Source organism: Pygocentrus nattereri, chromosome 8, assembly GCF_015220715.1.
Source record: "Pygocentrus nattereri isolate fPygNat1 chromosome 8, fPygNat1.pri, whole genome shotgun sequence".
In the NCBI taxonomy this organism is placed as follows: Eukaryota; Metazoa; Chordata; class Actinopteri; order Characiformes; family Serrasalmidae; genus Pygocentrus; species Pygocentrus nattereri.
Window position 1 is genome coordinate 37,880,686 of NC_051218.1, and position 27,889 is coordinate 37,908,574.

A 27,889-nucleotide genomic window follows, 5' to 3' on the forward strand; every position below is an offset into this window, starting at 1 on the left:
AGATAATAAAAAATAAGATGCATTGAATCAGGTTTGTGTTGAAAGTTTGCTGCTACTGCATCTCCTCTCACTAAGCTATTTCATACAAATACACCCTGGGCAAACACACTCTACATGAGAGTGTGGTCCTCACAGAGACGCTGCCAGTGTTCTTTCAGTGGATAAACAGGATAAACAGCACACAGCCACACACATGCTGACACAGTCAGTCTGGCCGTTTCAAAACAACAGACTCAGTTTGAGTGCCGCACATTGAGCCACAGCTTAGATTAGAGGTGGGAGATATGGGAATTTAATATTATGGTACCTGAAGACAAGACATGATGTGTCCTGATGTTTAGTTTTCTAGAGGGTAGCTAACAAGAATAGAAATAATGGGGGAAAAAAAATAGTAGTTAAGCTATAGAACACGAGAGGGAGTGTTACTGCAAAATAACATCACGGCTATGATTTGGTCGCAGTAGATCATCACAGCCATAATGTTATAGTGATAACACATGACCTCGAGTGATCTATTGCTTTTATACAACAGTTAAATGAATAAAGTGAGAAATTCATAAACTGGGCAGAGAATGTGTTCAAATGGCTTGAGCGTCTCCTACAGCTGTCAAAGTTGTTGCTTAGCAACAGCGTCTCAGCGGAGTAATGCAGTGTTTGTGAAAGAAATGTGATGTTATGGAGAAATAAGAATGTCTCTCGACTAATCAGCTTGCGTGGCCGGAGCGAACTACTGTATAATAATGTACAATTTGATACACTGATGAATACTCTTCACATTACATCTAGTGTTTTTTCATAAATATTACCATTTTATTTCTGCCTACGTTTTCTTAGTAAAGGAATTGAAATGTATTATTTAGGTAGGCGGGGTTTAGTGGGTCCCATAAGAACTAAAAGCAAATCATGATTCAGTTTGTGGAGCAAGTGTGTAAAATTACAGTCATGTGTTAGTTGTTGTGCAGTAAAATGTTTGTGCATAAAAGTATGATGTGGTGGACTAGTACAAACTTTATTCTTGAGCAGCCTAAAATAATCACTGTTTGCTAACAAAAACAAATTTGTTGGCATGTAGCATGGCTGCTAACACTATCTCTGTCTGTGTCTTCGTGGCTGTTGCTGACTTGAGAGTCAAAAGCATGAAGGGGGGTTTTCACACTTGGGCCGTTTCAGCGTCTGAAGTGGACTAAAACCACTGAGTCATGGTTTCTTTTGCATATGTGAACAGACCAAACGAACTCAGACCCCTTTTAAACTCTTTTAAAATGAACTAAGGTTCTAATGGGGAAGCGCAGGATCCCTCAGCCCCCCTCTGTTCGAACACAGACGGTAGAATAATAGGCTAACAACCAATTAGCAGCTTCTTGACTGTGTTTACAGGTTGGTCTAAATCTGTGTTGTGTTATGGAGCATGCAGTTTGCCAGTGTTATATACACACACACACACACACACACACACACACACACACACACACACACACATATATATATATATATATATATTTATATGTATATACTGATAGAGAGCGAGAGAGAGAGGGCGTCTGGTGGAGAAACGCTGAGGAGGTGGAGAGGGGGGTCTTCCCACCTCTCCGTCTGAGTGGGTGCCTCTCTTTGCTCGTCTTTCTGATCCTTTTTAAAAAAGGCTTTATTTTCACATTTCGTAAGAGCTGCTCTTATGAAATCTCTCCTCTTGTGCGGCCTTCCAGCATTGAAACATGTGAATCGCTTGATATACCAGTTTGTGCATTATTCCCATGGTGCCCTGCTACCGTCTGTCCCTGCCTCTGTTTGGCCTTGAGGGCAATACTGCTGTATGTGATTGTAAAGGACTGGTGGTAGCTAATGTGCAAATTGCTTTCAGTGGAACAAGACATGATACACACTAGCAGTCAGAAGTGGCTCCTCCTAACTGAGCGTTTTTCACAACCTGAACACCAATCAAGCTTAAATGCTTGAAATGTTTACAGCATATGAAAATAGTGAGGTTGGAACAGTGCTTTGTATTTAGTAGTTGAGCAGCACGGTGATGCAGTGGGTAGTGCTGTTGCCTCATAGCAAGAAGGGCCTGGGTTCGCTTCCCCACCTGGGTAATCAGGGTGCTTCCTATGGGAAGTTTGCATGTTCTCCCTGTGTTTGTGTGGATTTCCTCCTAGGTGTAAATGTACATGGCTGCCCTGCCCTGGAGACTTTCTGCCCATTGACTGCTGGGATAGGCTGACCCAGCGGAATTAGTGGTTTAGAAAATGTAAGTGTGAGTATTTAGTTGTTGAGGCTTCTGTTTTAATGTTTTTTTTCCTGACACTGAAAGTTGAATAGCTTAACTGAATAGACAATTCTCTGACTTTTGCATAGTACCATACAACACCAAAAAGGGTTCCACTCAAGCCCTTTTGGTACCTACCTAGAACCCCTTTTGCTCACAAAAGTAATTGGAAATATTGTCTTGCTTTTACACCCAGCTTTTATATTAAGTGATTCTCAGAGATTGACTTCATTTGTCATGAACATGAGGCCTAACAGTTGTTTGGATGATTGTTATTGTATTACACAGTAATGTTACACTCACAGCCAGACCCCTGAAATTACTACTATTATGTATCATGTTTCCTTTTAAAGATATTAGTAGATTCTCACTGGCATATTAACATAGATCTTAATCAAATGGCGTGCTTGATTACTGCTGAAAATGATTTACTCACTGATGCTTATTACTTGCTCTTTTTGGCCTGGTCCTGAAGGCTTAATTCGATCCTGGCTTTTACAACACATCATTAAAGATTAAAAGACACTGGGAGAGTGCATTAGATGAGGACTGGCAATTAGCAAATATGTTTTGCAGGCTCTGATTTCCCTCAGGTTGGACTGCCTCTCTTTAGTGTATGTGTGTCTCCTTAGCAGCAGACAGGGCCGTCTGCTCCACACATGCACTCCCTCACTCTCTAATGAAACCTGTCTAATATCACTGCTACTGTGCTCCAACGGCACTCGCACGGAGACAGATGTCTGCGGACACGTTAAGCATTCTTTCCCCTTGGAATAGCGATGGAAACGTGGAGGATCCGCACCCACACCCATTTCTCCCGTGACCTCACATCACAGAATTTACTATGACCTCTCGCTAAACAGTGCCACAAAGCCCACCTGCAGATGCCTCTCGTGCGACCTCAGCTCAGCCAGGTCACTAAAGGTAACCAGAGGTCAGCCACGGCACATTCCTGACCTGCGAGAGGTCATTCATTTGTTGCTTTGACAAATATACAGCCTGAGTTACACGTCACACCTTTGTCCAGGGCATCACACACATTGGACACATAAAGAGGTACAGAAAAGACACACAATAACACACACACACACACACACACACACACACACAACATCTTCTAAACCGCTTCTCCTTCTGGGTTACGGGGGGTGCTGGGCCTATCCCAGCGGTCATTGGGCGGAAGGCAGGATTCACCCTGGACAGGTCCACACAATAACAAAGCCATGTTATATAAACCATACTATCAGTTATCATTGGGCCTGAGCCCCTGCCCTTTTGTCTTGAAAACAATAGTGCCCTTTTGTGATGAGCTCTACAAGGTTAATGTGCTTCTAAGTTTTTTAGAAGCACATTCTTTGTTTTTTTATTGCTTTTCTTACACTTTTACATCTTCATATCCCATCCACAATTATTTTCTGCTCTACTGTTACGTTTAAGATTTCTGATTCATGTTTACTTTAAGCTAACATGACTGTGAGTTTTGAAATCAGTGCAGTCAATGCATATATATATATATATATATATATATATATATATACTCACCAGCCACTTTATTAGGTACACTTTGGACCTCCTACACCTTGGAAAAGGTTGTACCCCCTTTTGCCTTCAGAACTGCCTTAACTCTTTGTGGCACACTTTCAACAAGGTGTTGGAAACGTTCCTCAGAGATTTTGGTTGGTTATTTGAGTTCCTGTTGCCTTTCTATCATCTGGAATCAGTCTGCCCATTCTCCTCTGACCTCTCACATCAACAAGGCATTTTCGTCCACACAACTGCCGCTCACTGAATATTTTCTCCTTTTCAGACCATTCTCTGTAAACCCTAGAGATGGTTGCTTGTGAAAATCCCAGTAGATCAGCAGTTTCTGAAATACTCAGACCAGCCCGTCTGGCCCCAACAACCACGCCATGTTCAAAGTCCCTTAAATCACCTTTCTCTCCCATTCTGATGCTCGGTCTGCACTTCAGCAAGTTGACTTGACCACCTGTACATGCCTAAATGTATTGAGCTGCAGCCATGTGATTGGCTGATTAGTTATGTGTGTTAACAAGCAATTGAACAGGTGTACGTAATAAAGTGGCTGGTGAGTGTATATCACTCCTGTCAGAACATTATATCTCTATTTTTGTTTTTTGAGTGTTTGACATAGTTTGAAAGTGCCTGTTGTCCTTTATATTGTTTCATGATACATGGACCAAAAGAAACGGCATAGAAAAGAATCGTCAGAGAAAACTCAGAAGACACATGTAGGTTCACTGCTGTTTTGCATAGTAAACTGTATTTGTGTTGTAGACATGATGTCTGGTTCCTAGCACTACCACTGTAAAGAAGTCTGAGTCTGTCAGTTTCTGTACAGTGAAGCATTCCACATCAAACCACTCGGAATGCCTTTGTTTACATCTCAACAACTGAATTCTACAGAACTTCTTGGAGCTCCCCTTTAAGTATTTTATTGCTATGGCTTTGTCCATCATTGCTTTCTGGTTTTAAATGTCAGCTCACAATGATTTCTGGGCAAGTTCTGCTGCTCAGGTGGACATGTCCACTCAATCCCTGACCGCCCCCCCCCCCCCCCCCCCCCCCCTCCCCAAAGGGTTAATCTAACACCTTTCATTTGGGCTAATACAGTAATGGAACAACCCTTAAGATGGAGGAGATTGAAATTGTTGTTTTTTTTTTTTGCTTATGTGACCCCATTTTTTGGCAGAAATAGAAGACATTGGTAATATAATAAATATAATGAATATTATATAATAATATGTAATTTCCTTCTTTAAAGGCCTATTGACGAGTAGTCGTTTATATAATATGACCACTCATAACAACATAACACTTTATTTGCAGCATCTTGTGCAGTGATACTTACAATAAAACCTATAAAACTCCTGCTGTCATACAGTTTACAGTGGGTTTACATCAGATATTAACTCAAAGTAATGGCCTAAGTAGGTCTTTTATTTCTTTTATTAATACTTTTACTTTTATTCAAATAAATTATCCTTCTCTTACTAGGAATTTCCAGCATTACTTCCACTTTTCCACCCTCGTTCACAGCAGACAAAAGATCCAGCTGCTCTTAAAATGACATGAGGAGTGAACTGCGTTGCTCTGATGTTCCATAATGTCTACAAAGTCAATAGAAGACCTTACCAGTACCGACCGTTTAGGCTGAGCACCAGCTATCAGAGTTTTAAGATGCCAACTTTTGTGTTGCCAAAGTTTTTGCAGTCTGTGTCAGGGTCCATGAGGTTGTAAAGACTAATATATGGCTCTCCAGTCTGTCTATATCGGTATCTGTGCTGTATTTGTACCATCCACACTAGTTGGGACAGCATGTAATATGTCACAGAGAACAAGACTTTGCTTTGAGGTAACCTTGAGGCGTTCTCCCCGCTCATTTCTCAGAAATCAGCCCAGCGGTGTCTAATCCAGGCAGCCGAACCTGCGAACACAGCCAGCTAATGCAATGCCACAGTGCTTCATCATCCGGCTGAAACAAGAAACAGTTGTTTTAAAGTGCCCTGCTTGATACTTTCCAGTAATGGAAACCTAAAAAGCTTGGTCGTTTGAGTGTTAGTGTGTGTATAACATGAGCCCCGCCCCTCTCTCACTGCCCACTTTACTCTGCTGCCCAGATGCCTAGTTTTGATCACTGACTGTGGTTTCCTGAAAAGGTGGCAAATGAGACACTCGGAAGAGACTAAGGGGTATGTTAGTGGTATGGTTTATCCTCTCTTCTTGTAGCTCCACTTTGCTGGTGTACCTGTAATGCTGTATGTGTATTATAGCAGTAGATGGATGATGGGCAAATGGGTATTCAGTGATTGGGCCCCCCTAAATTTTTAATTGGGCCCCTCATTTAGACATTGACACGGCTGTTCACCCAAAATATCCTTCACAACCTGCAACATGATATATTCATCATTTATCACTTTAAAATAATAGAAATATTTAGTCTAATGTCAACATTTACAGTTTACAGTTAATGCTAGTGGGTGGAGTGCACCAGCACCAACCATGCCATTGCCATGTCAGTGTCACTGCTGTGCTGAGAATAGTCCACATCCAAATGATGTCTGGTCAGCACTGGTCCTGCTTCTGTATTGAAATCACTGCATCCTTCAATGCCATTCAAAGCCATTAAGCCGTCAGTAAAACCTGTGGACTTATTGTAATTTAGACCAATAGTTAGTTCATTCATTCATGACACAGTGGTAGATACTACATGTTAGAATTAAGAAATGAAGAGAATTATTTACTTTACTTTACTTTACTTTACTTTACTCGTGTTCAGTAGAATCATGAAAGCTATCACATTAAAAATAACAAAAACAATCATAAGTCCCTTAAATTCTATTAAATATAAGTTTACTTAGTTTAACATGAAATATTACCTATGAACTTTGTATTTATACTGTTTACTACTACTTATACTACAACAACAATACTACTTATACTACTGCTGCTGCTACTGCTACTACTACTACTACTACTACTACTACTACTAATAATAATAATAGTTTTGTAGTAAGAGAGTGACTGTCATTGTTACTGTTAACAAAGTGTGAATGCTAACTCTATAACTAAGATGCACTAAGATTCTATTCTATTATAGAGAGAATAAGTGCGTCTTAGTTATATAGTTAGCATTCACACTTCGTGACCAGTAACAGTGACAGTCAGGGGAGGTTCAGTTGTCAGTTTTAGATGTGTGTTCTGAAGTGTGACACAAAGCTGTGGAGAAACTTCAAAAATACAGAGTCACAAAGAAGAATACATAAACACAGTGAGAGAAACACAAGTTCTGCCAGTTTCTGACAATCTGGACCCACACACACACACACACAAATTCAGACACACACACACACACACAGAATATATAGACACAGACACACACACACAGACACACACAGACACACACACAGACACACACAAACTCACACAGACACACATACACACAAACTCAGACACACACAAACACACACAGACAGACACATATAGACACACACACACACACAAAACACAAACTCAGACACACACACAAAAACTCACACACACACACACAAACTCACACAGACACACACACACAAAAACTCACACACACACAAACACACATAGACACATACACACATACACTCACACACAAACACACACAAACGAACACAAACACACATACACGCATAAACAAACACAAACTCAGACACACAGACACACACACATAGACACACACAAACTCACAGACACACGCACACACACACACAGACAAACATACACACACAAACACACACAGACACACGCACACACACATGCACTCACACACAAACACACACATACAGAAACACACACACACAGACACAAACGAACACAAACACACATACACAAACACACGCATATACACACACACAAACACATAGACAGACACACACATACAGACACAAACACACACACATACACACAAACGCACACATACACACACATACAGTCAGAAGATATAATGATTCATTTACTTCTTTCTCTCTCTGTCTGTCTTCGTTTTACCCCTCTTTCTCTGTCTTTCCTTCTCCCTCTCTCTCTCTCTCTCTCTCTCTCTCTCTCTCTCTCTCTCTCACCTTCTCTTCTATAGGCTCTCAGACATTCTTGACATTTACAAAGGTTGAAAGACAAAGTAGCTTTGTGTCCTGATAAGGGCGAGGCCTCGTCTGAATGTGAAAAGCCCTCTCAGGAGAGTCAGGAGATGTCCAGTGCTTTGGCCAACAGGAGAGCAAAGGAGCATCCAGTGTAGGGATGGGCGTGGTTATTCAATTAGAAAAAAACATTAAAATGATCACATTAGCATTTGCACCTTGTGGCCACTTTATTGGAAACCCTCACCTTGCAACTTCGCTTTGCTGGTGTACAGTAATGCTGTGTGTGTATTATGACAATATGGATGATTGACAAAAATGGGTATTCAGGGCCTCTACAATTTTAATTGGGCCCCTCATTTAGTACACTGACACAGCTGTACATCCACAACTTTCAGAAGGATCCAACAAAACGGCTCAGCAGTGAGCCTCCAACAACCCTGCACAGACAGAACTGACGTCCATTTGTCGCCCTCATTTATATTGCAGCTCATCCATGTATTCAAACAGATCCTTCACAACCTGCAACATGATATAGTCATTATTTATCATTTTAAAATTAGAAGTATTTAGTCTAATTTAAACATTAATGTTCATATTAAATGCTAGTGGATGGACTGCACTGCTGTGTTGAGAATGGTCCACATCAGAATAATGTCTGGTCAGCACTGGTCCTGTGATCAGAAACTGAACAATGATGAATGGGGTAGGGGAGGCTGAAAAACTGTACAGCAGTGGAGGGGCTAGTGGGAGGTGAGCCTCATAAGCTGATAAGTCAATCTGATGATCAGATATTAGTCTCAGTGTTCATGAGCTCTGCTAAAGCCTAAGTAGACTGATAAATCAATGTAATGATCAGTTATTAATCTCAGTGTTCATGAGCTCTGCTAAAGCCTGAGTGGACTGATAAATCAACATGATGATCAGTTATTAATATCAGTGTTACTGAGCTCTGCTAAAGCCTGAGTAGACTGATAAATCAATGTGATGATCAGTTATTAATCTCAGTGTTACTGAGCTCTGCTAAAGCCTGAGTAAACTGATAAATCAATGTAATGATCAGTTATTAATCTCAGTGTTACTGAGCTCTGCTAAAGCCTGAGTAAACTGATAAATCAATGTAATGATCAGTTATTAATCTCAGTGTTACTGAGCTCTGCTAAAGCCTGAGTAGACTGATAAATCAGTGTGATGATCAGTTATTAATCTCAGTGTTACTGAGCTCTGCTAAAGCCTGAGTAGACTGATAAATCAGTGTGATGATATTGTCTAATTTACGATTTTCTTATGTGACATGTGGTGAGTTGTTTGCTTAGTTCATGGGACAGCAGTGGGATTATAGAAGCAGCAATGAACCAAAGCAGGCCATGAAAGCCAAAATAATGTTGAGAATTTTAAACGAGTGAATTCTTCATGAAACATGTTAACCGAAGAATAAAGAAAAAAGAACTGCCAAACAGTAACAATGAGGAACAGTGTGAATTAAAAACTGCGGCTGCAGAGTTTTTCCCATGTGTTAATATGTATTCTAAATGTGTTACTTTTTATGTATTTTAATAGAATGTGCTCTGCTCAACCCTGATTAGCGTCTCTATTAAAGAAATAAAATCTATATTCTATTAAATATACACTACTAAACTTCAGCTGCTATTTCTTTTTCTTTTTTTTTTTTTTTTTGAGATGGCATTTTAGCATGAAGCTCTTCGTATGATTTTGGAGGGAGCTACTGCTGCTAAGCAAACCAGCTTACTAGAAACTATCACATTCCCATTAAAGGCCCAGAAGAAAATATGGCTCACCAGACACTGTTTTTGTGTCTCAGATGTTTTTTCCCCAGAAAAAAAAAGGCATAAAGAAATAGAAACAAAAGCAAAGGAAACCTGTTTACCGCAGAACTTCTTGCATAACCTTTAACAAAAAATAGCCGAATTTATCATTTAAAACAGATGGTGGGGATATTACATCATACCCATGAAGAGAGAGAGAGTGTCAAAGCAAAGCAGTAATTGTTTTGAGGGAGAATGCAGTTTTTTTTTTGTGTTAATTTGGTTAACAAGGGTTGGGGGGAAATGTGCTGATGTGCAAACTGCAGACAGGAACACCTGGAAGCAGAATGAAGTCACAGCCGCTCCAAAAAACCCAAAAGAGTAATGTTTTCCCCGGGTTTGTCGTTCTCCTGCGCTCGGCTCTCTCTGCCGCACTTTAATAACGCGCGGCAGACATCGAGTGTTAAGATGATGAATTTCAGTCTGACTTCCAGGATTATCTCCCAATAAGGAAGTGGCTGCCGAGCCAATATTAGCCTGCGCCGGAGCATTGTTTTACCCATGAGCAGGTTGCCAAGGAAACGTTACATAATCGGAGCAGAGACGATGCCCCCAGCTGACTGGGTGATGGAGATGGGAATGGAGATGCTGCATGTTTCATCTCATGTTCTGTCCTCGATGTTCTAAACAGCTAGAGTGGAGAACGTTATGCCCTTTGACACCTGATACAGGGGCCTGTGTTGCAGTGCCTCTTTTGATCTAAAGGGGTGGCAGGTAGTCTAGTGGGAACAGAAGGGAACCAAGCGGGGTTTGCTGGTCCTCTCACTCTAAGAACTGCAAGCTTGTTTTTTTTCCTAGCTCAAACGTGTCATCGTGTTATTTCCACCACTGTTGTGTCATTTTGGGTAGTTTTAGCTGCTGAGTTCACAGTAATAACCCAGTCACTGGGTAAAGACTAATGGCAACCATTAAACCAAATCCTGTCAGAAAAGCAAAACCATCTGGTTTAATCCTCATGGTCATTTTTCTGCAGGGATTCTTTAAACTATGTTCGAACAGAACCTTGTACGTTTGTCGCTTTTCAGTTTTGATATAATTTGAAAATGCCCATTGGCCTTTTCACTGTGTGTTAATTTTACAAATAAATGGACCAAAAGAACGGCCCAAAATTACTCGAAAAAACGCTGACTTACATTAAAAGTAGAGTACGTTTTTTTCCTTCTGCTGTAAAGTTTTTCTATGTATTCTTAAAACCACGTGAGAATTGGGGATTTGGAGACCTCTCTGGTGGAAATGTATAATTGCATGTTGTAAAATTTGTTGTGCTTTGGATCCCTTACGCTATGCTAATACTGCGACTTCTAACTTTAACAAAAAACAATCTTTAATAGTGAAGATTTAAGTAAAACAATAAAGATATGTTTTTTGAGTAAAATCTCTAATATTTAAAAAAATTTTCTGTTTGTTGTGTGGCATCTTTTACAAGATTAGTGTTAGCTCATTAGCTTACTGAAGTTAGTTCACATAGCTAAGATGGGTTTATTCTCTCTCTTACTGATGTATGTAACGTACAGCTGAATGTCAAATAGCTTAGATATTCAATATTACCTTTTTCATACTGTTGCCTAATGTTAGCCAAACCGAGTAACATAGCCATTCACATGTAATGTACGATATGCTGGGCTGCAGACTGAAGGGCTGCTAAGAGCAGGACCCAAGATAACTGTTATGTCCAAAAGTATCCAAGCACCCATTCATCCAACATATCTTCTAGAATCAGAGGGGTTAATAGTGAGTGTGAGTTAAATAGTGAGTTAAAATAGCTGATTCTGGCAACTAGAAGCTGGAAGCTTGTTTGACCAGGCTTTACTGCCCTAGGCAGTGCTGCTATATTGCTCCTAATCTGGAAGTCGTTAGCCAGCAAAATGATGAAAATTGAGTACAGTTTTTATTTAGACGTGTAAAGTTATAGTATAGACTTAGATCTAAACATAAGCTAAAGTTGGCATTATTACACTAGCTATTATATTAGCCCACAAGCTAGCATGACATTAGCCACTCTGCTATAAAATTCTCGCTTTGGTTAGTAACTAGTTTCAGATAAGCTTTGTTGGTCTTCTTGCTTGTCTATGATGGTGAAGGTGGTTGGCCAGCTGGACTAGGTGAAAACATACGCTTATTAAGCTAGTAGCCCAGTTTGGACATGCTAAACCATCAAACTCAGACTAGACTCTGCTAGTTCAGCAGGTCTGCTAGCTTAACAGCTTTAGCCAGAGACTGAAATGAGTTTTCTTTGACTTTCACTTTCTGTAGCTCTTCACTTTTCTGTCTGATTTAATCTGTGGTAGCATGTGCTACAGTTTCTTCAGCAACGTTAGCATTTTTCTATTTCATGACATGAATGAATTTCAAGCTAGCGAAGGTAGCTAACAGTGGATGTGCCCTTGCACACATGCTGTTATTATTGAAGAATGAATAAACAACACAGACATGAGAAAATTGAGAAAATTTGTATTAAAAAATCCGATGTAATGTATTGTATATGAAATATATTTATGCTGTGTATCATTTGTAGTGATAATCTGTGTCAGCAAGTGTTAGCTGTAAGCGTAGCTTTTTATGTTTTGTTTTGTTTGGAAATACGCACAATTTTTACAGATACAGCTAAATATTCTAAACATTCAAAATATTATGTCAGGGAACTATCCTCTATAAAGAATACATACTCTTATTTAACAGTGTTTTCCATTAAAAGAGTGAAGGAATTGGCTAGTAACTGTTTTTACAGTGTTGCTGTCATGCTTAGCATTGTCAACTTTTAGTTTAAATTGCTAGTTTTTTGTGTAATTTGACTTGAATTTAAGTAAAGGATTCAGTTCTAGGTTTCATGTTTTGTCATTTGAGTGTGTCGTTTCTACAGATGTTGTCAGTCTGATGTATGTGTGTGTTGTAGGTGCTGATCTGGGAGGTCTGATGGACTTGGAGACTCTGTATGAGGGAGTGGAGCGGAGCCTGAACCAGAGCCGCCGAGCCCGCAGGCAGTCTCCCGAACGAGCCTACAACATCGAGGTGCTACTTGGGGTGGACGATTCGGTGGTGCAGTTCCATGGGCAGCAGCGCGTGGGGAAGTACCTCCTCACACTCATGAACATTGTGAGTCTTTGAATCCTGATCGTTCGTTATGTTCTTGTACGAATAGGGATGTTCGAAGGAGGCTTCACCTGACATTGTGAGCTTTTGTCGAGCTGTCTGTTTGTATGTAACTTGCATTAATGGACCTGCATTTGCCTTTTAGCAATTGTCATTGGTCACTATTAGTGACAATAAGTAATCAGGATAAGCTGCCTTTCAAAATAGCACAAATCCGATACCAGGTATTTCATCCGGCACATATCACCAAAAATTGCTGGTGGGATAGTAGAGTGTTTGAGTAGTTTGAGCAGAACAGCATGCATTTAGTTATTTGGTCATCTGTATGCAGTCTTGTGAAGGACCAATACTGATCTCTCAGTACATGAAGCCTGATGTTGTAGTGTGGGTAGTGTTGTGATGTCCCGTGATAAAGAAATGCAATTGAATTTGCATTGGCTCTTTAATTCACTATATATATATGTATGTGTGTGTGGGTGTGTGTGTGTCTGTGTGTAATGTCTGTAATTTCTCATGCGTTGTTCGTGTGGTATTTCAGAGCTTTGTCTGAGGTGGATGATGTAAGCATCCAGCTCAGGTAAATCTGGTCGCAGTAGGTCAGGGGCTTTACATCGTGTGGTCTGAGGTGACAGTAAGCCAGGGGAAAATATGGCTTTGAGTGAAAAGCTTGCTCATCTGCTCCTCCCAATCCATCCTTTAATCTCCTGAAATTAAACGTGTGTGTGGAGGCAGAGTTAGGGAGGGCGAGAGACCTGATTAGAGAGAGAGAGAGAGAGAGAGAGAGAGGCTCAGAACACTCTGACTAGGTTTTCTGTAAAGTAATATGCTAACATCGGCCAACATTAAGCAACCATCGACTTATTGATATCTGTGAAATTCCCACCAATAAAGCATCGATAATTAGAGACTTGTCTTATATTATAAACAAGGCTTCAGACTAAGGTCATCCCATCATCCTCTGGATGATAAAAATAGTGCACAGAATGATGTTTAAATCTTTTCAGGACACTTTGGGGGCAATTAGATTACCAAAAAGGTCTGTAAAATCATGAACATGCTATCAGTCCCAGCCCACCCTACATATAGTATGGTTTAGTTCTTTTTGAATTGGCATGTTAACTTTCTTTAGAGTAGCTTTTTGGCATCAGATTTCTACCGGAAGCATAATGCTAATTTCTTATGGAATATTAGCATCAATCTAACAAGTATGTCTGTTCGCATTGTTTAGCACACTCTACATAAACATGGATAAATAAAGCTTTAAATGGACATTTATATATTTTTTCTTACTTTGACAGTTATACAGCCCCTCCAAAATCTTTTTGAACATATACAGAATAAATTAATTAAATAAATGCTTGTTGTGATAAACAATGTTCCATAGCCCTTAACGTTTACCCCTTTCAGACCCAAATTATGTTACAGGCCACAATGATGGTCTTGCTGTATTTTTATTTTAAAGCCAACCATAAATTATAATGAGTCCAATGTTAATAACTGTTCACAATTACTATTTACTTTATTTATGATGCCCAGTACAATGCATGTTGGTTCTATGCAAACATTAGCATTCGAGAACAAATCTTAATTTGGTAATTAACAAAAAGTATTCCAAGAAAACCTAAATACCGTCTGAATTTACAGAGATATTGTTGCATTTCCATAATGCGCTTCTTTATAAGGAATAAAGTATTGTGGTAAAATGTTACATATCGCTGTTGTCGGAAGAAAATCTCATATCTCCATTTTAGACATTTTTTCAGTTTTTGACCATTTTAAAATACCAGATACCCTTTACATTGCATGTAAATTTAATGATGAATGGACCAAAAGAAATGACCCAAAATGACTTGTAAAAGTGTCCGGTTCCATTGACTTATGTTAAAAGTAAAGTAGGTTTTTTCCTTCTCCTGTAAAGTTACCAGTCAGGAGATACGAGGTTTTCTTCCAACAGCAGTGACATATAGTTACAGAGCTTTTGATGCATGTACTCTTATAGATGCTATGTACACATTCAAGTATTTATTGACCATATAAACTCACTGGCCACTTTATTAGGTATTATGTTCAATTGCTTGTTAACACAAATAGCTAATCAGCCAATCAAATGGCTGCAACTCAATGCATCATACATGACTTCTGATACAAATTCATTTCTGTGCTAGCTTGCTATTTAGCAAGCTAAAGGCTACACAGCTAGCAACAACAAAAGGAAAGGCAGATAGATAAACTAGATAAACTAGATACAGCAAAGGTTTCCATGTTGTATGTTCTATCAAAATCATTTTGCATGTCTAATTTGCTCACTGAGGCCAGCCTAGCTGAGGGCCTGTAGGCCCTTGCAGTACTTCATATCAGTATTGGTTACAGCATTCTCATATCAGTCAAGCTTTAGTATGAGGTGACAGTGGCATTAACGTGACATAAAAGCCCTCAGTGAGACACAGCGGTTTGTGTTCAGATGTGACACATTTTTTTCTGTTCTTCAGGTGTTTCCAAAGCCGCTCTGCAGCGGCTTTCTCTTCCAGGGCGATGGGGTGGGGGGGCGGATTTCAAATGGCGTATTCAGAATAAATTACTGAAAAAAACATAAACAGAAATATATAAATAATGTCATCTTTTCTCTCCCACGCACCGAGTTTCTCACCACTTTCTTCTTGAAAGTTTACTCTGCTCATTTTTGGAGCAAGAGTCTCCCTCGCGCCGAGCTTCGAACAAGTGAAAAGAGCGAGACAAAAAGCAGTGTGATAAGAAGTAAGAGCGGGGTTTTGCTCTTTTCCCCTGTTTTTACAGCTCTTCCTCTTGGCTTCTCCTTTCAGAACACTTGGACTGAGATGTGAGCACTGCATATGTGTGTGTGTTGTGTGTGTGTGTGTGTGTGAGAGAGAGGGAGGGTTGACATAGTAGTTATGTTGAATTGATGCATGTGCTCTGCTCCAAGGGCCGTATATGTGTGTGGGGGTTGTTTGAGTGTCTGTGATTGCATTTGTGCATATGCGTGCTTTGTGTATGTGTTTCTATATTTGTGTGTGTATGAGTCGCCAGTTATGTGCTGAAAGTCCAGTCGACGGCAGCTAATCGCTGATGACATCACGAATTTAAAAACCCATGACGAAGCCAAACTACACAGGTCAGTAGAGCGTGATGTGCCCTTTTCCAACAAGCCCTGTGTCCCATTGTTAGCCTTCAGGGACCCAGCGATACGGACCCTATGTCCAACTGAGGCGCACCCTAGGCGGCCTTGCAGAGATGCTCTCTGAGTCCAGAGAGCCGGAGAAATGTAGAGCATCATAATAAGAGTAACTGACTTCAAACAGGGTTATAGCACAATATGTACCTTCTTCAATGACAATGACAAAAAATAAAATTTTTACTGTAGTCTTTGAAAAACCGGAAATAACCATTTGAAACACTGTAGATCGGTGGAGAAATGTTACCCCATGTCAATAGAGCATGACATGCCCTTTGCAATGAGATTGCATTGCTAGTCTTGAGGAAACCAGTGATATGGATCCCAAAATCCCCAGGCTGCTCACCTGTAGTCATCTCTGATGTGTTCCTGTTGCCAGTGTCATAATCACATGATCAGAGACATCGAGTTTAAATCATCAAGCAGTAAAGTCAAGTCGGTTATGTGTGTTCATTTGTGTGTGTTTGTGTAGGTGTGTATTTGTATATATGTTTATATTTGTATATGAGTGTATTTGTGTACATGTGTTTGTGTGTATGTGTGTATGTGTGTGTGTGTGTGTAAGATTTTGTCAAAGTTCAATACTGTGTTATTATTCAAATGTATCGCAGTGTCACATACAGTAAACATGGTACGAAGTAATCTGAAGAATGTCAAAGTTCCAGTATTTTGACTGTTCTAATAGAGAGAGAGAGAGAGAGAGAGAGAGAGAGAGAGGGAAAGAGGTAAAGAGAGAGGGAGTGGAGGTCATTGTGAGTTTGTCCTGGATTATATGTGGGCGGCACTTTTTAGAGAACCACCAGAGTCCAGAACTAATGCAGACATTGTGTGTGTGTGTGTGTGTGTGTGTGTGTGTGTGTGTGTGTGTGCGTGTGTTTCTGTGTGCGCGTGTGTGTGAATGGGTTTCATAGTGCCTGAGAACCAAATAGATGACCAATGCTGGTCTTAACTGAGAGAACTGACAGCAGATATTCTTAAAACTGGGAGATTGATTAGCTGCTTTAATAAGGCCATGAGAAATGATTAAGAGATCAATAAGATGGACAGGCGTCTTATCATTGACCCTCCACCAGTCAGCCTCGCTCTACCTCTTTCTCCAGTGCTACTCTGATTCACTGGATTAAGTGAAGGAATGAGGGACAAAAGTGCAGCATCTACCAGCATCGTCTTCCTGCTACAGGTTGTTCTGTGCTGCAAATAAAAGGGGTGTGTTTACCAAATTGTGTAGCCTATAAGATTATTTCATGATTATGGTACCAGCAGGGCCACAGAGCACTTGGCATCAAATCAGTGGAAATAATGCATTTGGCTCACTGTGGGTATAAATATGTACTGGTGTATTGTGATCTATCAGTAGCAAAGTGATGATTCCACTGCATCTATCTTGGATGGTAGAATTGGTTACTATCAATAGTAGTACATAATAAATTAAGCTAATTGTTGGCCCAAAATAGTAAATAGTTCCTCCAGTTACAGTTAAATTTTAAATGTTTTTAATAATAAAAGCCTTTACACACTAAAAAAAAAAAAATAAATAAAAAACATACTTTTAAAAAATCTAGTATTTCTCATTTTGAAGTTGTTGTACAAATATAATTTTTTAAAGTCTTATTTTGAGACATACTCTTTAAATATCTAGTTAATCTGTCTTATTTTATTGGCAGATTTGCTTATTTCAAGCTTTTCACTAGATACAATTATTACAGTGAATAATATGCAATATTGTTTTACATTAGAATATATTCTAATATACTCTACTTGTGAATTTTCACAGGCAACGTGATCTCACTCATGTTTACATCCATAGATTTAACTGATATCAGGCTACATGATATGGCTACTGTTGTCTCTGGTGTTGACATGGAAACAACCAAGATGACTCATCAGTTGTGTTCCAGCAACCCATACTTTTTAACAAATGGCAAAAGCCTCTGTTTGTCCTCTGCTTCTTCACATATGATGCTGCACTCTCTAAAAAAACCCAGATGGGACTCTTGTTACTATATGGAAAAGCATTCTTAGAGTTTCAGCTCATAAATAAGGGGGTGAAATTCTCTGTGCTCTTTTTTCTTTTCCAAAAAAGTGGCCTACCCAGTCTTGTGTGCCATTTTGTGAGGAACAAAGAATATGTTTTTCTCTTGAAGATGTTCTGCCAGTTGTTTTTTTTTTTTTCCTCAGGACAAACACCACAACAAAATTCCAACAAAAAAAAAAACAAAAAACAAAAACTGGGTTCTCTGCATCACAGTCTGCATGCCGTAATTTTCTATTATTCCAAAATATGCACATCCTCATGACATTTGAGATTTCGTAATGTATTAAATTGTTTATTAGATTAGATTAGATTAGATGGATAAATGTTGCCCTTAAAGGAAATTTGCTTCGGAATTGGAAAGTGTGACTATTATACATGGAGATTCACTCGAGGTCTCGAATATTCTGTAATAACTCTCTCTAGGATGAAGCAATCTGAATGAAACAGTGTTCAGTGTGCTCCTCAGTATATGGAGCTTCAAACAAGTGGGGACGCCCCTGTGTGGGAGCGATGAGGTAGGTGCTGGACAGCTGTTGTGGCATTTAACCTCCGTTTGCAGCTTCCGGGTGCATACCCCCGTACCCCTTCATGTATCTGTCAGAAAAAGGAGATCATTCCAGCAACATAATGAAATCAATTACACATACTTCAAGGTATGTAGCCTTTTTTTTGGTTCAGATTGCTTCATTCTAACAGAATATTCGGAGCCTCTTTTGAGTGATTCTCCCATAATCTGGCAAATACAGGCTATATAATTCAATGTAATTAATATCTTTGTGCAGCTATATTGTCTTGTATCTATTCTTCAGTGATATCTCCTGAAGTCTGTGATATTTGGCATGCTTGCTCACCTACAAAGATGAAGTTCATATATAATAATATAAATTATACACATTTCATCACAATTATTAAAATTCAATATGCATTGTGCAAAACCTGAGGGACCTCCAAAACATTGTGTCCAATGCGGCTACTTTAATTGCATTGTATGGCTAATGTGAAAGAGTCACTCACATACAGCACTGCAGGGCGTCTTCTTCCCCTACTGAGGGACACATGCCCCCATACGAGGAATCATAGCTCATTCATATAACACACATTCATAAGTCATATTCATATTAGAGCCAGCAGCTTTAGCCGACTCAGTAACGGATCACAAACCTTTGTGCTCAGCACTAATTGTGAGAAGCGCGAGTCGGCAGTATTAATTGCTTCCTTCTATATTAGTCATTGTGCTGGAGTAAACAAGGCTAGAGCGGAGGGTCATTATGTAATCAGCTCTTTGTAGACACGTTGTTCTGGCCCTGAAATGTCAGACAGGTAATAATAGTCCAAAATGTCAGGTGAAAATGGCAGAGATTCAGTAATGAGGCAGAGCAAACACTGCCCACCAGCACACATCACCGTGGCAATGAGCGGCACGCTACTCTGGAAAGACGGACAGAGCGCAAGAGGTCAAGAGTTACTACCAGTAACTTTGGACAGACATATTCCTAATTAAATTTTACAATCTGAATATATATTTGCAAAACAAACAAAACAGCCCTGTGTTCAACATGCGGAACTTCTTCAAGCCTTGGGAAAAGCAGGGGTAGGAGATACTTGAAGATGATTTCCACAGAATTTTTTAACTCTCTGCATGATCAAAGTAGGATCAAAGTCATTCAGAGTGATTTGCTGTAAAAAGCTGTGTTAGAGAAAGTCTGGAACTGGAAAATATAACTGCAAAAAAGTCTGGTTCCACTGACGTACATTAAAAGTAAAGTAGATTTTTATCTTCTCCTGTGAAGTTAGCATTTGGGAGATACAAGGTTTTGTTCTTATACATATGTATATATGTGCAATATATTTATATCTATATATTGCCACTGTCCAACGAAAAACAAGTATCTCAAAAATAGTAACTTTACAGGAGAGGGCAAAATCCTTTTCTTTCAATGTAAGTTAATGGAAAATGTTTTTATTCTAAGCAATTTTGGACCATTTCTATTGCTCCAGTCATTAAATTTTCACACAATGTAAAAGAAAGCTGCTGAGCTCAGTTGATGCAGAAAAGTAATAGTCACAAAAAATATTGATACATGTTATTCATTGGACAGCGACGATATACATATGAATATACTCATGATGAAGAGATACTTGCTGGCTGTTGTAAAGCAAAATAGTCCCCAAAGAACAAAATGTTTTGTTCTTTGGTGACTATTGTCGGAAGAAAATGTATATCCATTTTTGACGTTTTCAGTTTATGCCATCCTTTTAAATTATATATTACCCTTTACATTGTGTGTAAATTTCATGCTGAATGAACTAAAGGAAATGACCTAGAATGACTTGGAAAAAAGTCTGGTTCCATTGACTTACATTAAAAGTAAAGTAGGTTTTTTCCTTCTCCTGTAAAGTTACCATTTTGGACATACAAGGTTTTTGTTCAACAGCAGTGATACAGAAACTGAGAAGACTCATGTATGTCTACTGGTAGTTTTGGATAATAAATAAAAGGTCTATATTTGTGTTGTAGACATTGTCACCCCTGGTTCCTATCACCACCACTCTAAGGAAATCTGAGTCTGTAAAATTCTCTAGAATGCAAATCACAGCAACGATTCTGAATGACACTGATTACATCTCAGCAAGTGAGTCTTACAGACATCTTGAAAGATCTCTGGAATTTCCCTTTAACCTGTTAACTGTCGTCCTAGGTTTGCCTGAAATGGTGTCCCCAAAGTAAAAGGAGGACTGTCCCAGAGTAACAGAGTCTAGAATAAAGGAGTTTATTTCCACCTGACTCAGAGATCTCTAAACCAATCTCTGACTCTGGCTGTATAATCAAGACCACGTTTCATATGATGAAGGCTTTGAATGTGAAGACCCACAGATTTGCAAGCACCTCATTTGGTGCTTATTTTGCAAATGTGACGATTGTTGATTTGATGCACTACTTCTTCTTCTTCTTCTTTCGGCTGCTCCCTTTAGGGGTCGCCACAGCGGATCATCTGCCTCCATCTTCCCCTATCTACTGCCTCCTCTACTTTTACACCAACCATCTCCATGTCCACCTTCACTACATCCATAAACCTTCTCTGAGGTCTCCCTCTTCTCCTTCTACCCGGCAGCTCCATCTCCAACATTCTTTGCCAAATATATCCACTATTCCTCCTCAACACATGTCCAAACCATCTCAACCTGGCCTCTCTGGCTTTATCTCCAATCTGCTCCACCTTCACTGTCCTTCTGATCTGCTCATTTCTAATCTTGTCCATCCTTGTCACTCCCAATGAAAATCTCAGCATCTTCATCTCCGCCACCTCCAGCTCAGCCTCCTGTCTTTTAGACAGAGCCACAGTTTCCAAACCATACATCATAGCAGGACACACTACTGTCTTCTAAACCTTCCCTTTCACTCTTGCTGCTATTCTTCTGTCACACATCAGCCCTGATACCCGTCTCCACCCACTCCATCTTGCCTGCACCCTCTTCTTCACCTCTTTTCTACACTGTCCATTGCTCTGGATGGTTGACTGAAGATATTTGAAGTCATCCACCTTTACGAACTCTACTCCTTGCATCTTCACCTTTCCACCTGCCTCCCTCTCATTTAGACCTTCAGAGAGCACATTACAGGCCAGACGATTTATCTCCTATCAATCAGTTCCGCCTACAAATTATAACTGATTATTTTTATTAAGGACAACCAAATTCGCATCAGTACAAAATGAAATGCAACTCTGTCAATTTGTCTTTGTACAAAGACTTTACTGCTGATTAGGCACCTCACCACCCACCAAACAAAGAAAACTTTTAATTTGGTCTGTTAACACATTTACTTTAATGTACTTGAATATGTTTAAATGTCAGTCCTTTTCTGTTTACTGAAGAACTCAGTTTGCTACCCATTTTTTGGATCTTTACTTCCATTGTCATTGGAGATTTTGACACAGTATGCATACTTTCACTGAAGTATAATCTCGCTCTACTTTTTGATTCCCGTTGGAATCTGAGGTGGCCCCTCAGGAAGCTGCTTGAAAGAAAACCAAGAGTGTGCAAAGTTACATAACGGAAAAGGTTATGGAGTTAATTTAAAATAGAAGATAGTTTAGATTGGTTTAAAAGGCCTGTTTAATTTTTTTTTAATTAAAGATTTTGATGTTGTATGCAAATATTACTAAAGTTGTAAGATATATAATTCACTCCATACAGTCCACAAATGGAAACTTAATCCCCAAAAATAGCCTGTTTTTAACTATTTTTGTGATGTCACAAAAAAAGCATCTCATTTACATATGTCCACCTATTCAGGTTAGGCCCATATATTCATTCAAGTTATAAGGAATGTTTCAGGCTGGTCTGTTTCTTGTAAAGGCACGGTAGCAAAAACAGACAGGACAAAGAAAAGTTGTGTAGTGGTCATGTAAAAATAAGTTATGACTGGTTTAGCTATATAAATCAACAAAAATAAGTAGACATCCGTGGGAAATAGAATTTCATACTTACGAGGCATTTTAGGTACTTTTGACTGGCACTGTGTGTCATCTTGATCATTTTATGACCTGCTTTTTTGTTCTGTGTTTCTAAATGAGGCTCTGAAGACACAGTGTTAAAAGTATTTATCCTCACCTGGCTTTCTCTATTTTTGTATATTCATCACATTAAATGCTTTCCATTGCTCATACAATATGTATTATAAGACAAAGAGGACAGGTGGAAACACAAACTGAATGGAAAAAGTTTTGTAATCCATATGAAAAGGCAAAATCAGCAACATCTGTAACCAAACACAATAACATAACCGGACATCAGTCCTTCTCATTGCCGTGGAGGAAGATTGGCCCAGTCTTTTTTGCAGAATTGCAAAGAAGGACGTGGAGATGGACATGGATTTCCAGTATGAACTGCCTGTTTAGGTCCTGAAACAACATTTCAATGGGGTTCAAGTCAGGACTTTGACTAGGCCACTCTAAAACCATAATGTAGTTTCTTTTGAATCATTCAGAGGTGGACTTGCGCTTATGCTTTAGATCATTGTCCTACTGCATGACTCAACTGTGCTTCAGCTTCAGATCACAGACTGATGACCAGACACAGCTGAATTCATGGTTATGGCAAGTCGTCCAGGCCCTGAAGCAGTAAAGCATGCTCACCACCATGTTTCACTGCTGAGATGTGGCATGCTCGGTGAGCTTTATGCCAGATGTAACTGTGTCCTTTCCACTTTGAACTCATCAATCCACAAAATTTTGGCCATCAAGGTGCTCTGGGCCAAATGTGAGGTGAGACGTTATGCTTCTCTTGGTTAGAAGTAGTTTTCGCCAATGGATACCATTTAACCCATTCGATTTCTAATGGTAAAGTCATGAACACTGACCTTATCTAAGGCAAGTGAGGCCTGCAGTTGCTTGGATGTTCATCTGCTTTCCTTGGTCACGTCTTTGCGATTCACACAAGGCCAGTTGGTGATGTATACTTTTATTCCTTATATATTTTTTGTTGCTGTCTTGTGAAAATGTGAAACGATTACGCACTGTACGTTTCACCAGCACTTCCCTGGGCTGCGCACCATTGCCTGGTTGGTGGGAATGCATTTTTTTTTTTGTTTGAGATTAAGAACAACAAGGGGAGGCCAAATGTGTGGTTTGATAAATCTGACGTGACACTTCTTATGATCGGGAGCTCTTTTGGAAGTATTTTGTCTTTTCTGTTTGTTTATTCCTTCTCCTTCCTTGCATGCTCTCTCTCTTTCTCCCACTATTATCTAACCCTGTCTCCATCTCTTCTTTGGTTTCTTCCTATTTTAGCATCCTCTTTCTTCCAACCACATTTCCCTGCCCCCCTGCCCCCTCCCACCATCACCACATCCTCACTCCCTCTTCCCAACCAACCCCTACTGCATTATTAATTGGATATTAATGATTTTCTGACTTGCCGACCTCTAGGTCTCCATTAGTTACCTGTAGGCTGTGGAGCAGCTGATGAAACTCAGAGCTCCTGAACAAGGCCAGCAACCAGGGCAGCACTAATGAGAACCGCACTTTCACAGTCATTAACACAGAGAGAAAGAGAAAAAGAAAGAAAGGAGAGGGGAGAGGGGAGAGAGAGAGATGGGTTGGGGCTAGATCCCTGTGTATAAAGCAGTAGAGAAAGTGATCTTACAACCACATCCTTTCCCTGTGATTGAACAGCATTTATATAAAGTACCAGCAAAACGTTGTATGTAGTTTTAAGATTACATGTTAGAAATGAGTTTGTGATACATTTAAAGTAGTAATTTAGTTACTTAATTACATTTACACAACACCCCCCCCCCCCCCCCCCCCCCACCTCCAACACCTCTTCTAAGCCACCTGGAGCCTATCCCAGCAGTCAGTGAGAAGAAGGCAGGATATACCCTGGAGAGGTTACCAGTCCATTGCAGAGCAATATACACAACCCATTATCCCTAATGTAGTTTTGCTATAAGCTACAAGGCTATTAATGCTAATATAAGTAATGAAAATTAATAGATCACTTTTTAGCACAACACACACTGCATGCCTACATTATCATGACACACTGAGTTAAGTAAGAAGTTCAATTGTTAAGTAATCTCAAATACACTTGCTTATGTAGCTGCTAATGCTGGTTAACATATCGTTATCTATAAACATGAACAAACGTCAGCGCTCACCCTTCAATCAGTGTGAGTTTATTTTTCAGTGCCAAGAATTCAGCAGAAAACATATCTAACAGAAAATTACAAAGAAGCCTCAACAACTAAAGATCAGTGTTTCAGTGTTCTGTGTGCACTCTTTTTGCACTTAATTACAGCTTCCATTCTTTTCAGGACACTTATCAGGGATATTTTTTTCACGTCCTCAAAATTCAGTCTTAGATGTTGGTTGCATTTTTTGTTTTTCATGGCGCAAGTTCTCAAATTCAACAGTGTTGAGGTTTGGACTCTGGGGTGGTCAGCCCATTGCCCTGAGAACACCAGCAGCTTGTTAGATTTGCAGATGATTTTTGTTTTGTCGTTTCCCTTTCTCAGTAAGGCTTCCTGACCGCTACACATCCTTTCAGACCCATAGGGCTGAGTTGTCTTCTCACAGTGGAAGGATGGACAGAAACACCTGTGGATGTTTTCTGATCTGAAGCAGCTTGATTTTCTCCTCTCTCATAAAGATGAAAGTACTGTTTATCTGATGGGCACAGTTTTGGTGTCATAAACTGCCTAAATCATCCCACACATGCTATAATGTAGAGTTATTAAGTCGTTTAAAGTAGACTTGCTTATGTGGCACTGCTGTGTCAGATCCACTCCTACCAGCACAACACACTCTAACACACCACCACCACATCAGTGCTGAGAAAGATCCACCACCCAAATAGTACCTGTTCTGTGAGGGCCCAGGGGGTTCCCTGATTACTGAAAAACAGGGTAAAAGGGGGCTAATTAAGTATCAGAGAAACAGATGGACTATAGTCTGTAACTATAGAACTACAAAGTGAACCTACATAGTAAGTGGAGCTGATAAAATGGACAATGAATGGTCATATTGGTGTGTATGTATATAAACATATATATTGCAAGTTACTGTTTATAGCTATACTACTTACGTTATCTGTTGTTACAGATAACAGAATGACATACAATATCAGAAAATACTTAAGAAGGTCTGTTTGGAATTACTTCTATGATTTAGACTTGCACTTTGAACAATTCTAACTATCTTCCATTACTTGTTAGCTGTCTTAGCCAGCACAAAATTAAAGAAGCAAACTTCAGATCAACTATATTTAGTGTAAGTGCAAAGCATGAGTTTTTGGCTAATAGCTAACTATCGCTTTAAAGCCAGAGCCGTTTGAACAAGCAGGGTGGTTTAGCTGTGCTGGTGGAATGAGAGGGCTTTACTTTGAAGTGCGTTGTGGAACGAAGGCAGGGTCGGGATGGCTCTGCTTGTGCTCCCTCCTGGGGTGCCTCGTGCTGTGGGGTGTTGTATAAAGTGAGGCCGGGGGAAAACCCACTCTCATTTACTCATCATTAACATTTTTAAAGCTGGTGTGAGGGGTCAGTAATTGTGCCCTCGCAGAGCCACATGAGCACAAGATCACTTAAGTTTCATATTAAACACCGTGATATAACCCCTTAAATGGCCAGGGCCCACTAGCAGACCCAAATCTTTATTACACACTTCTATAACCTAAGAATAGCTCAGGTAGTTTGCGCTGAAGTCTCAGTAGTTGCTGAATAATAAGCCTTAGTATGTTATAAGTAGTGGTGGACAAAGTGCACACATCATGTACTTGAGTTAAAGTAGAGATACCCAATGTAAAATATTACTCCAGTAAAAGTAGAAGTTCCTCCCTTTAGACCTCCACTTGAGTAAAAGTACTAAAGTATTTGCCTTCAAATGTACTTAAGTATAAAGTAAAAGTACTAAAAGAGTAATTCTGGCTCTGATGTCCTGTTATCATTTTTGTAACAAGACTGGCTTCATGAACTCATTTCAGGTGAAAGTCCTCCAGCGTCTCTCTTGGTAAACCAGTCTTTTAATAGAACGTCAAAACACTGAAGGTAAACAGTTTCCATCAGGGAGAACCGAGTGGCTCTGAAATCACTTTTTACACACAAGCAAAGTTTCAGTTTAAGATTCATTTACACTTCGTTACAAGTTTCATTTTAATAAAAACTTGCTTTAAACACAGGATCACAAATGAGTTTCCTTATCAACATTTTCTGCTGCTGAAGTGTCTTTGAACCGTGTGCTTGTACTGGGTCGGTATGTCCAACAGGTCAAAACAAGCTCAAAACAAAGTGCTCGCTGTGCCCTGATTGGTGTTCTTGCTTTGCGCTTCTTTCGTTTTGTCATGTTACGTTTTTATACACACAGAAACCAAAAGGAATGTCAGATTTTGCATAATGTAGAGTAAAAAGTAAGATATTTGACTTTGAAATGAAATGGAGTGAAAGTCAAAAGACACCCAAAATGGAAAAACTTACAGTAAACAGTAAAGTACAATTACACAAAAAACTGCTTAAGTACAGTAACGAATTACTTAGTTACAGTCTACCACTGGTAATAAGTCGAACATTCTAAGGGGTTAAGAAGCACTGGGGAATTTTAAGGGACTGCCTGATACAGACTAGCTTTAAATGCTGTGTCTTATGTACTGTATTTCAGAGTTTAGAGTGGGGCAGTAACTAATAACAGGAGGGGTTATCAGCAATGTGGGTGTCTTCATATAAAGCTTTTAAGCCAAATAAAATGTAAAACAAAGCAAATACAGTGTAAAATGTTCAGCTTAGCTCATTTTTATAGCCCACTTAAAATTAGCAAGAACAAAGGTATAATATGCTACCATTTTGATGACGTTCAGTAGGACTGTTCATGGCTTTTTCAGCATTTTGAAATGATTGATGACATTTTTTGCAGCCTGCTTTTTTTACCTTCATGATCTGCCTCAAAAGCAATTGATCAGGCTTCTGCTGAAGACATCTGGATGGATGATGTGTGGATGTTTGATTTGCCGCCCTGGAAAGTTCCCCTAACCCCACAAACACAGTTCTATACTATAATATGGACTGTTCTACAAAATGAGTTCCAACTGCAGCGTCACAGTGAAAAAGCGATCTGAGATGTTTATACTTACAAAGATTATGATCTATTTAAACCCAAGATATTACTAAATATATGCAACGTCAAAACTTATGTGTTGGTCATTCTCTAATCCCTCATCAGTGGTCACAGAATGTTGCCAACAGGACGCTGTTGGTTGGATATTTTTGGTTGCTGGACTGTTCTCAGTCCAGCAGTGATACTCAGGTGACCACGTCAGTGTTATTGCAGTGCTGAGAATTATCCACCACCCAAATAGTATCTGCTCTGT

General features: G+C 39.5%; 1 protein-coding gene across 3 annotated transcripts in view; it reads left to right on the forward strand.

Annotated features, from left to right (window-relative positions):
• LOC108424192 (A disintegrin and metalloproteinase with thrombospondin motifs 2-like) overlaps positions 1-27,889 on the forward strand; it is a 267,657-nt gene that overhangs the window by 181,715 nt on the left and 58,053 nt on the right. For all 3 annotated transcript variants that reach the window (XM_037540729.1, XM_017692032.2, XM_017692033.2), the window contains exon 4: positions 12,610-12,809. In XM_037540729.1, the coding sequence (XP_037396626.1) occupies positions 12,610-12,809 (200 nt within the window). The remainder of the gene's footprint in view (positions 1-12,609; positions 12,810-27,889) is intronic.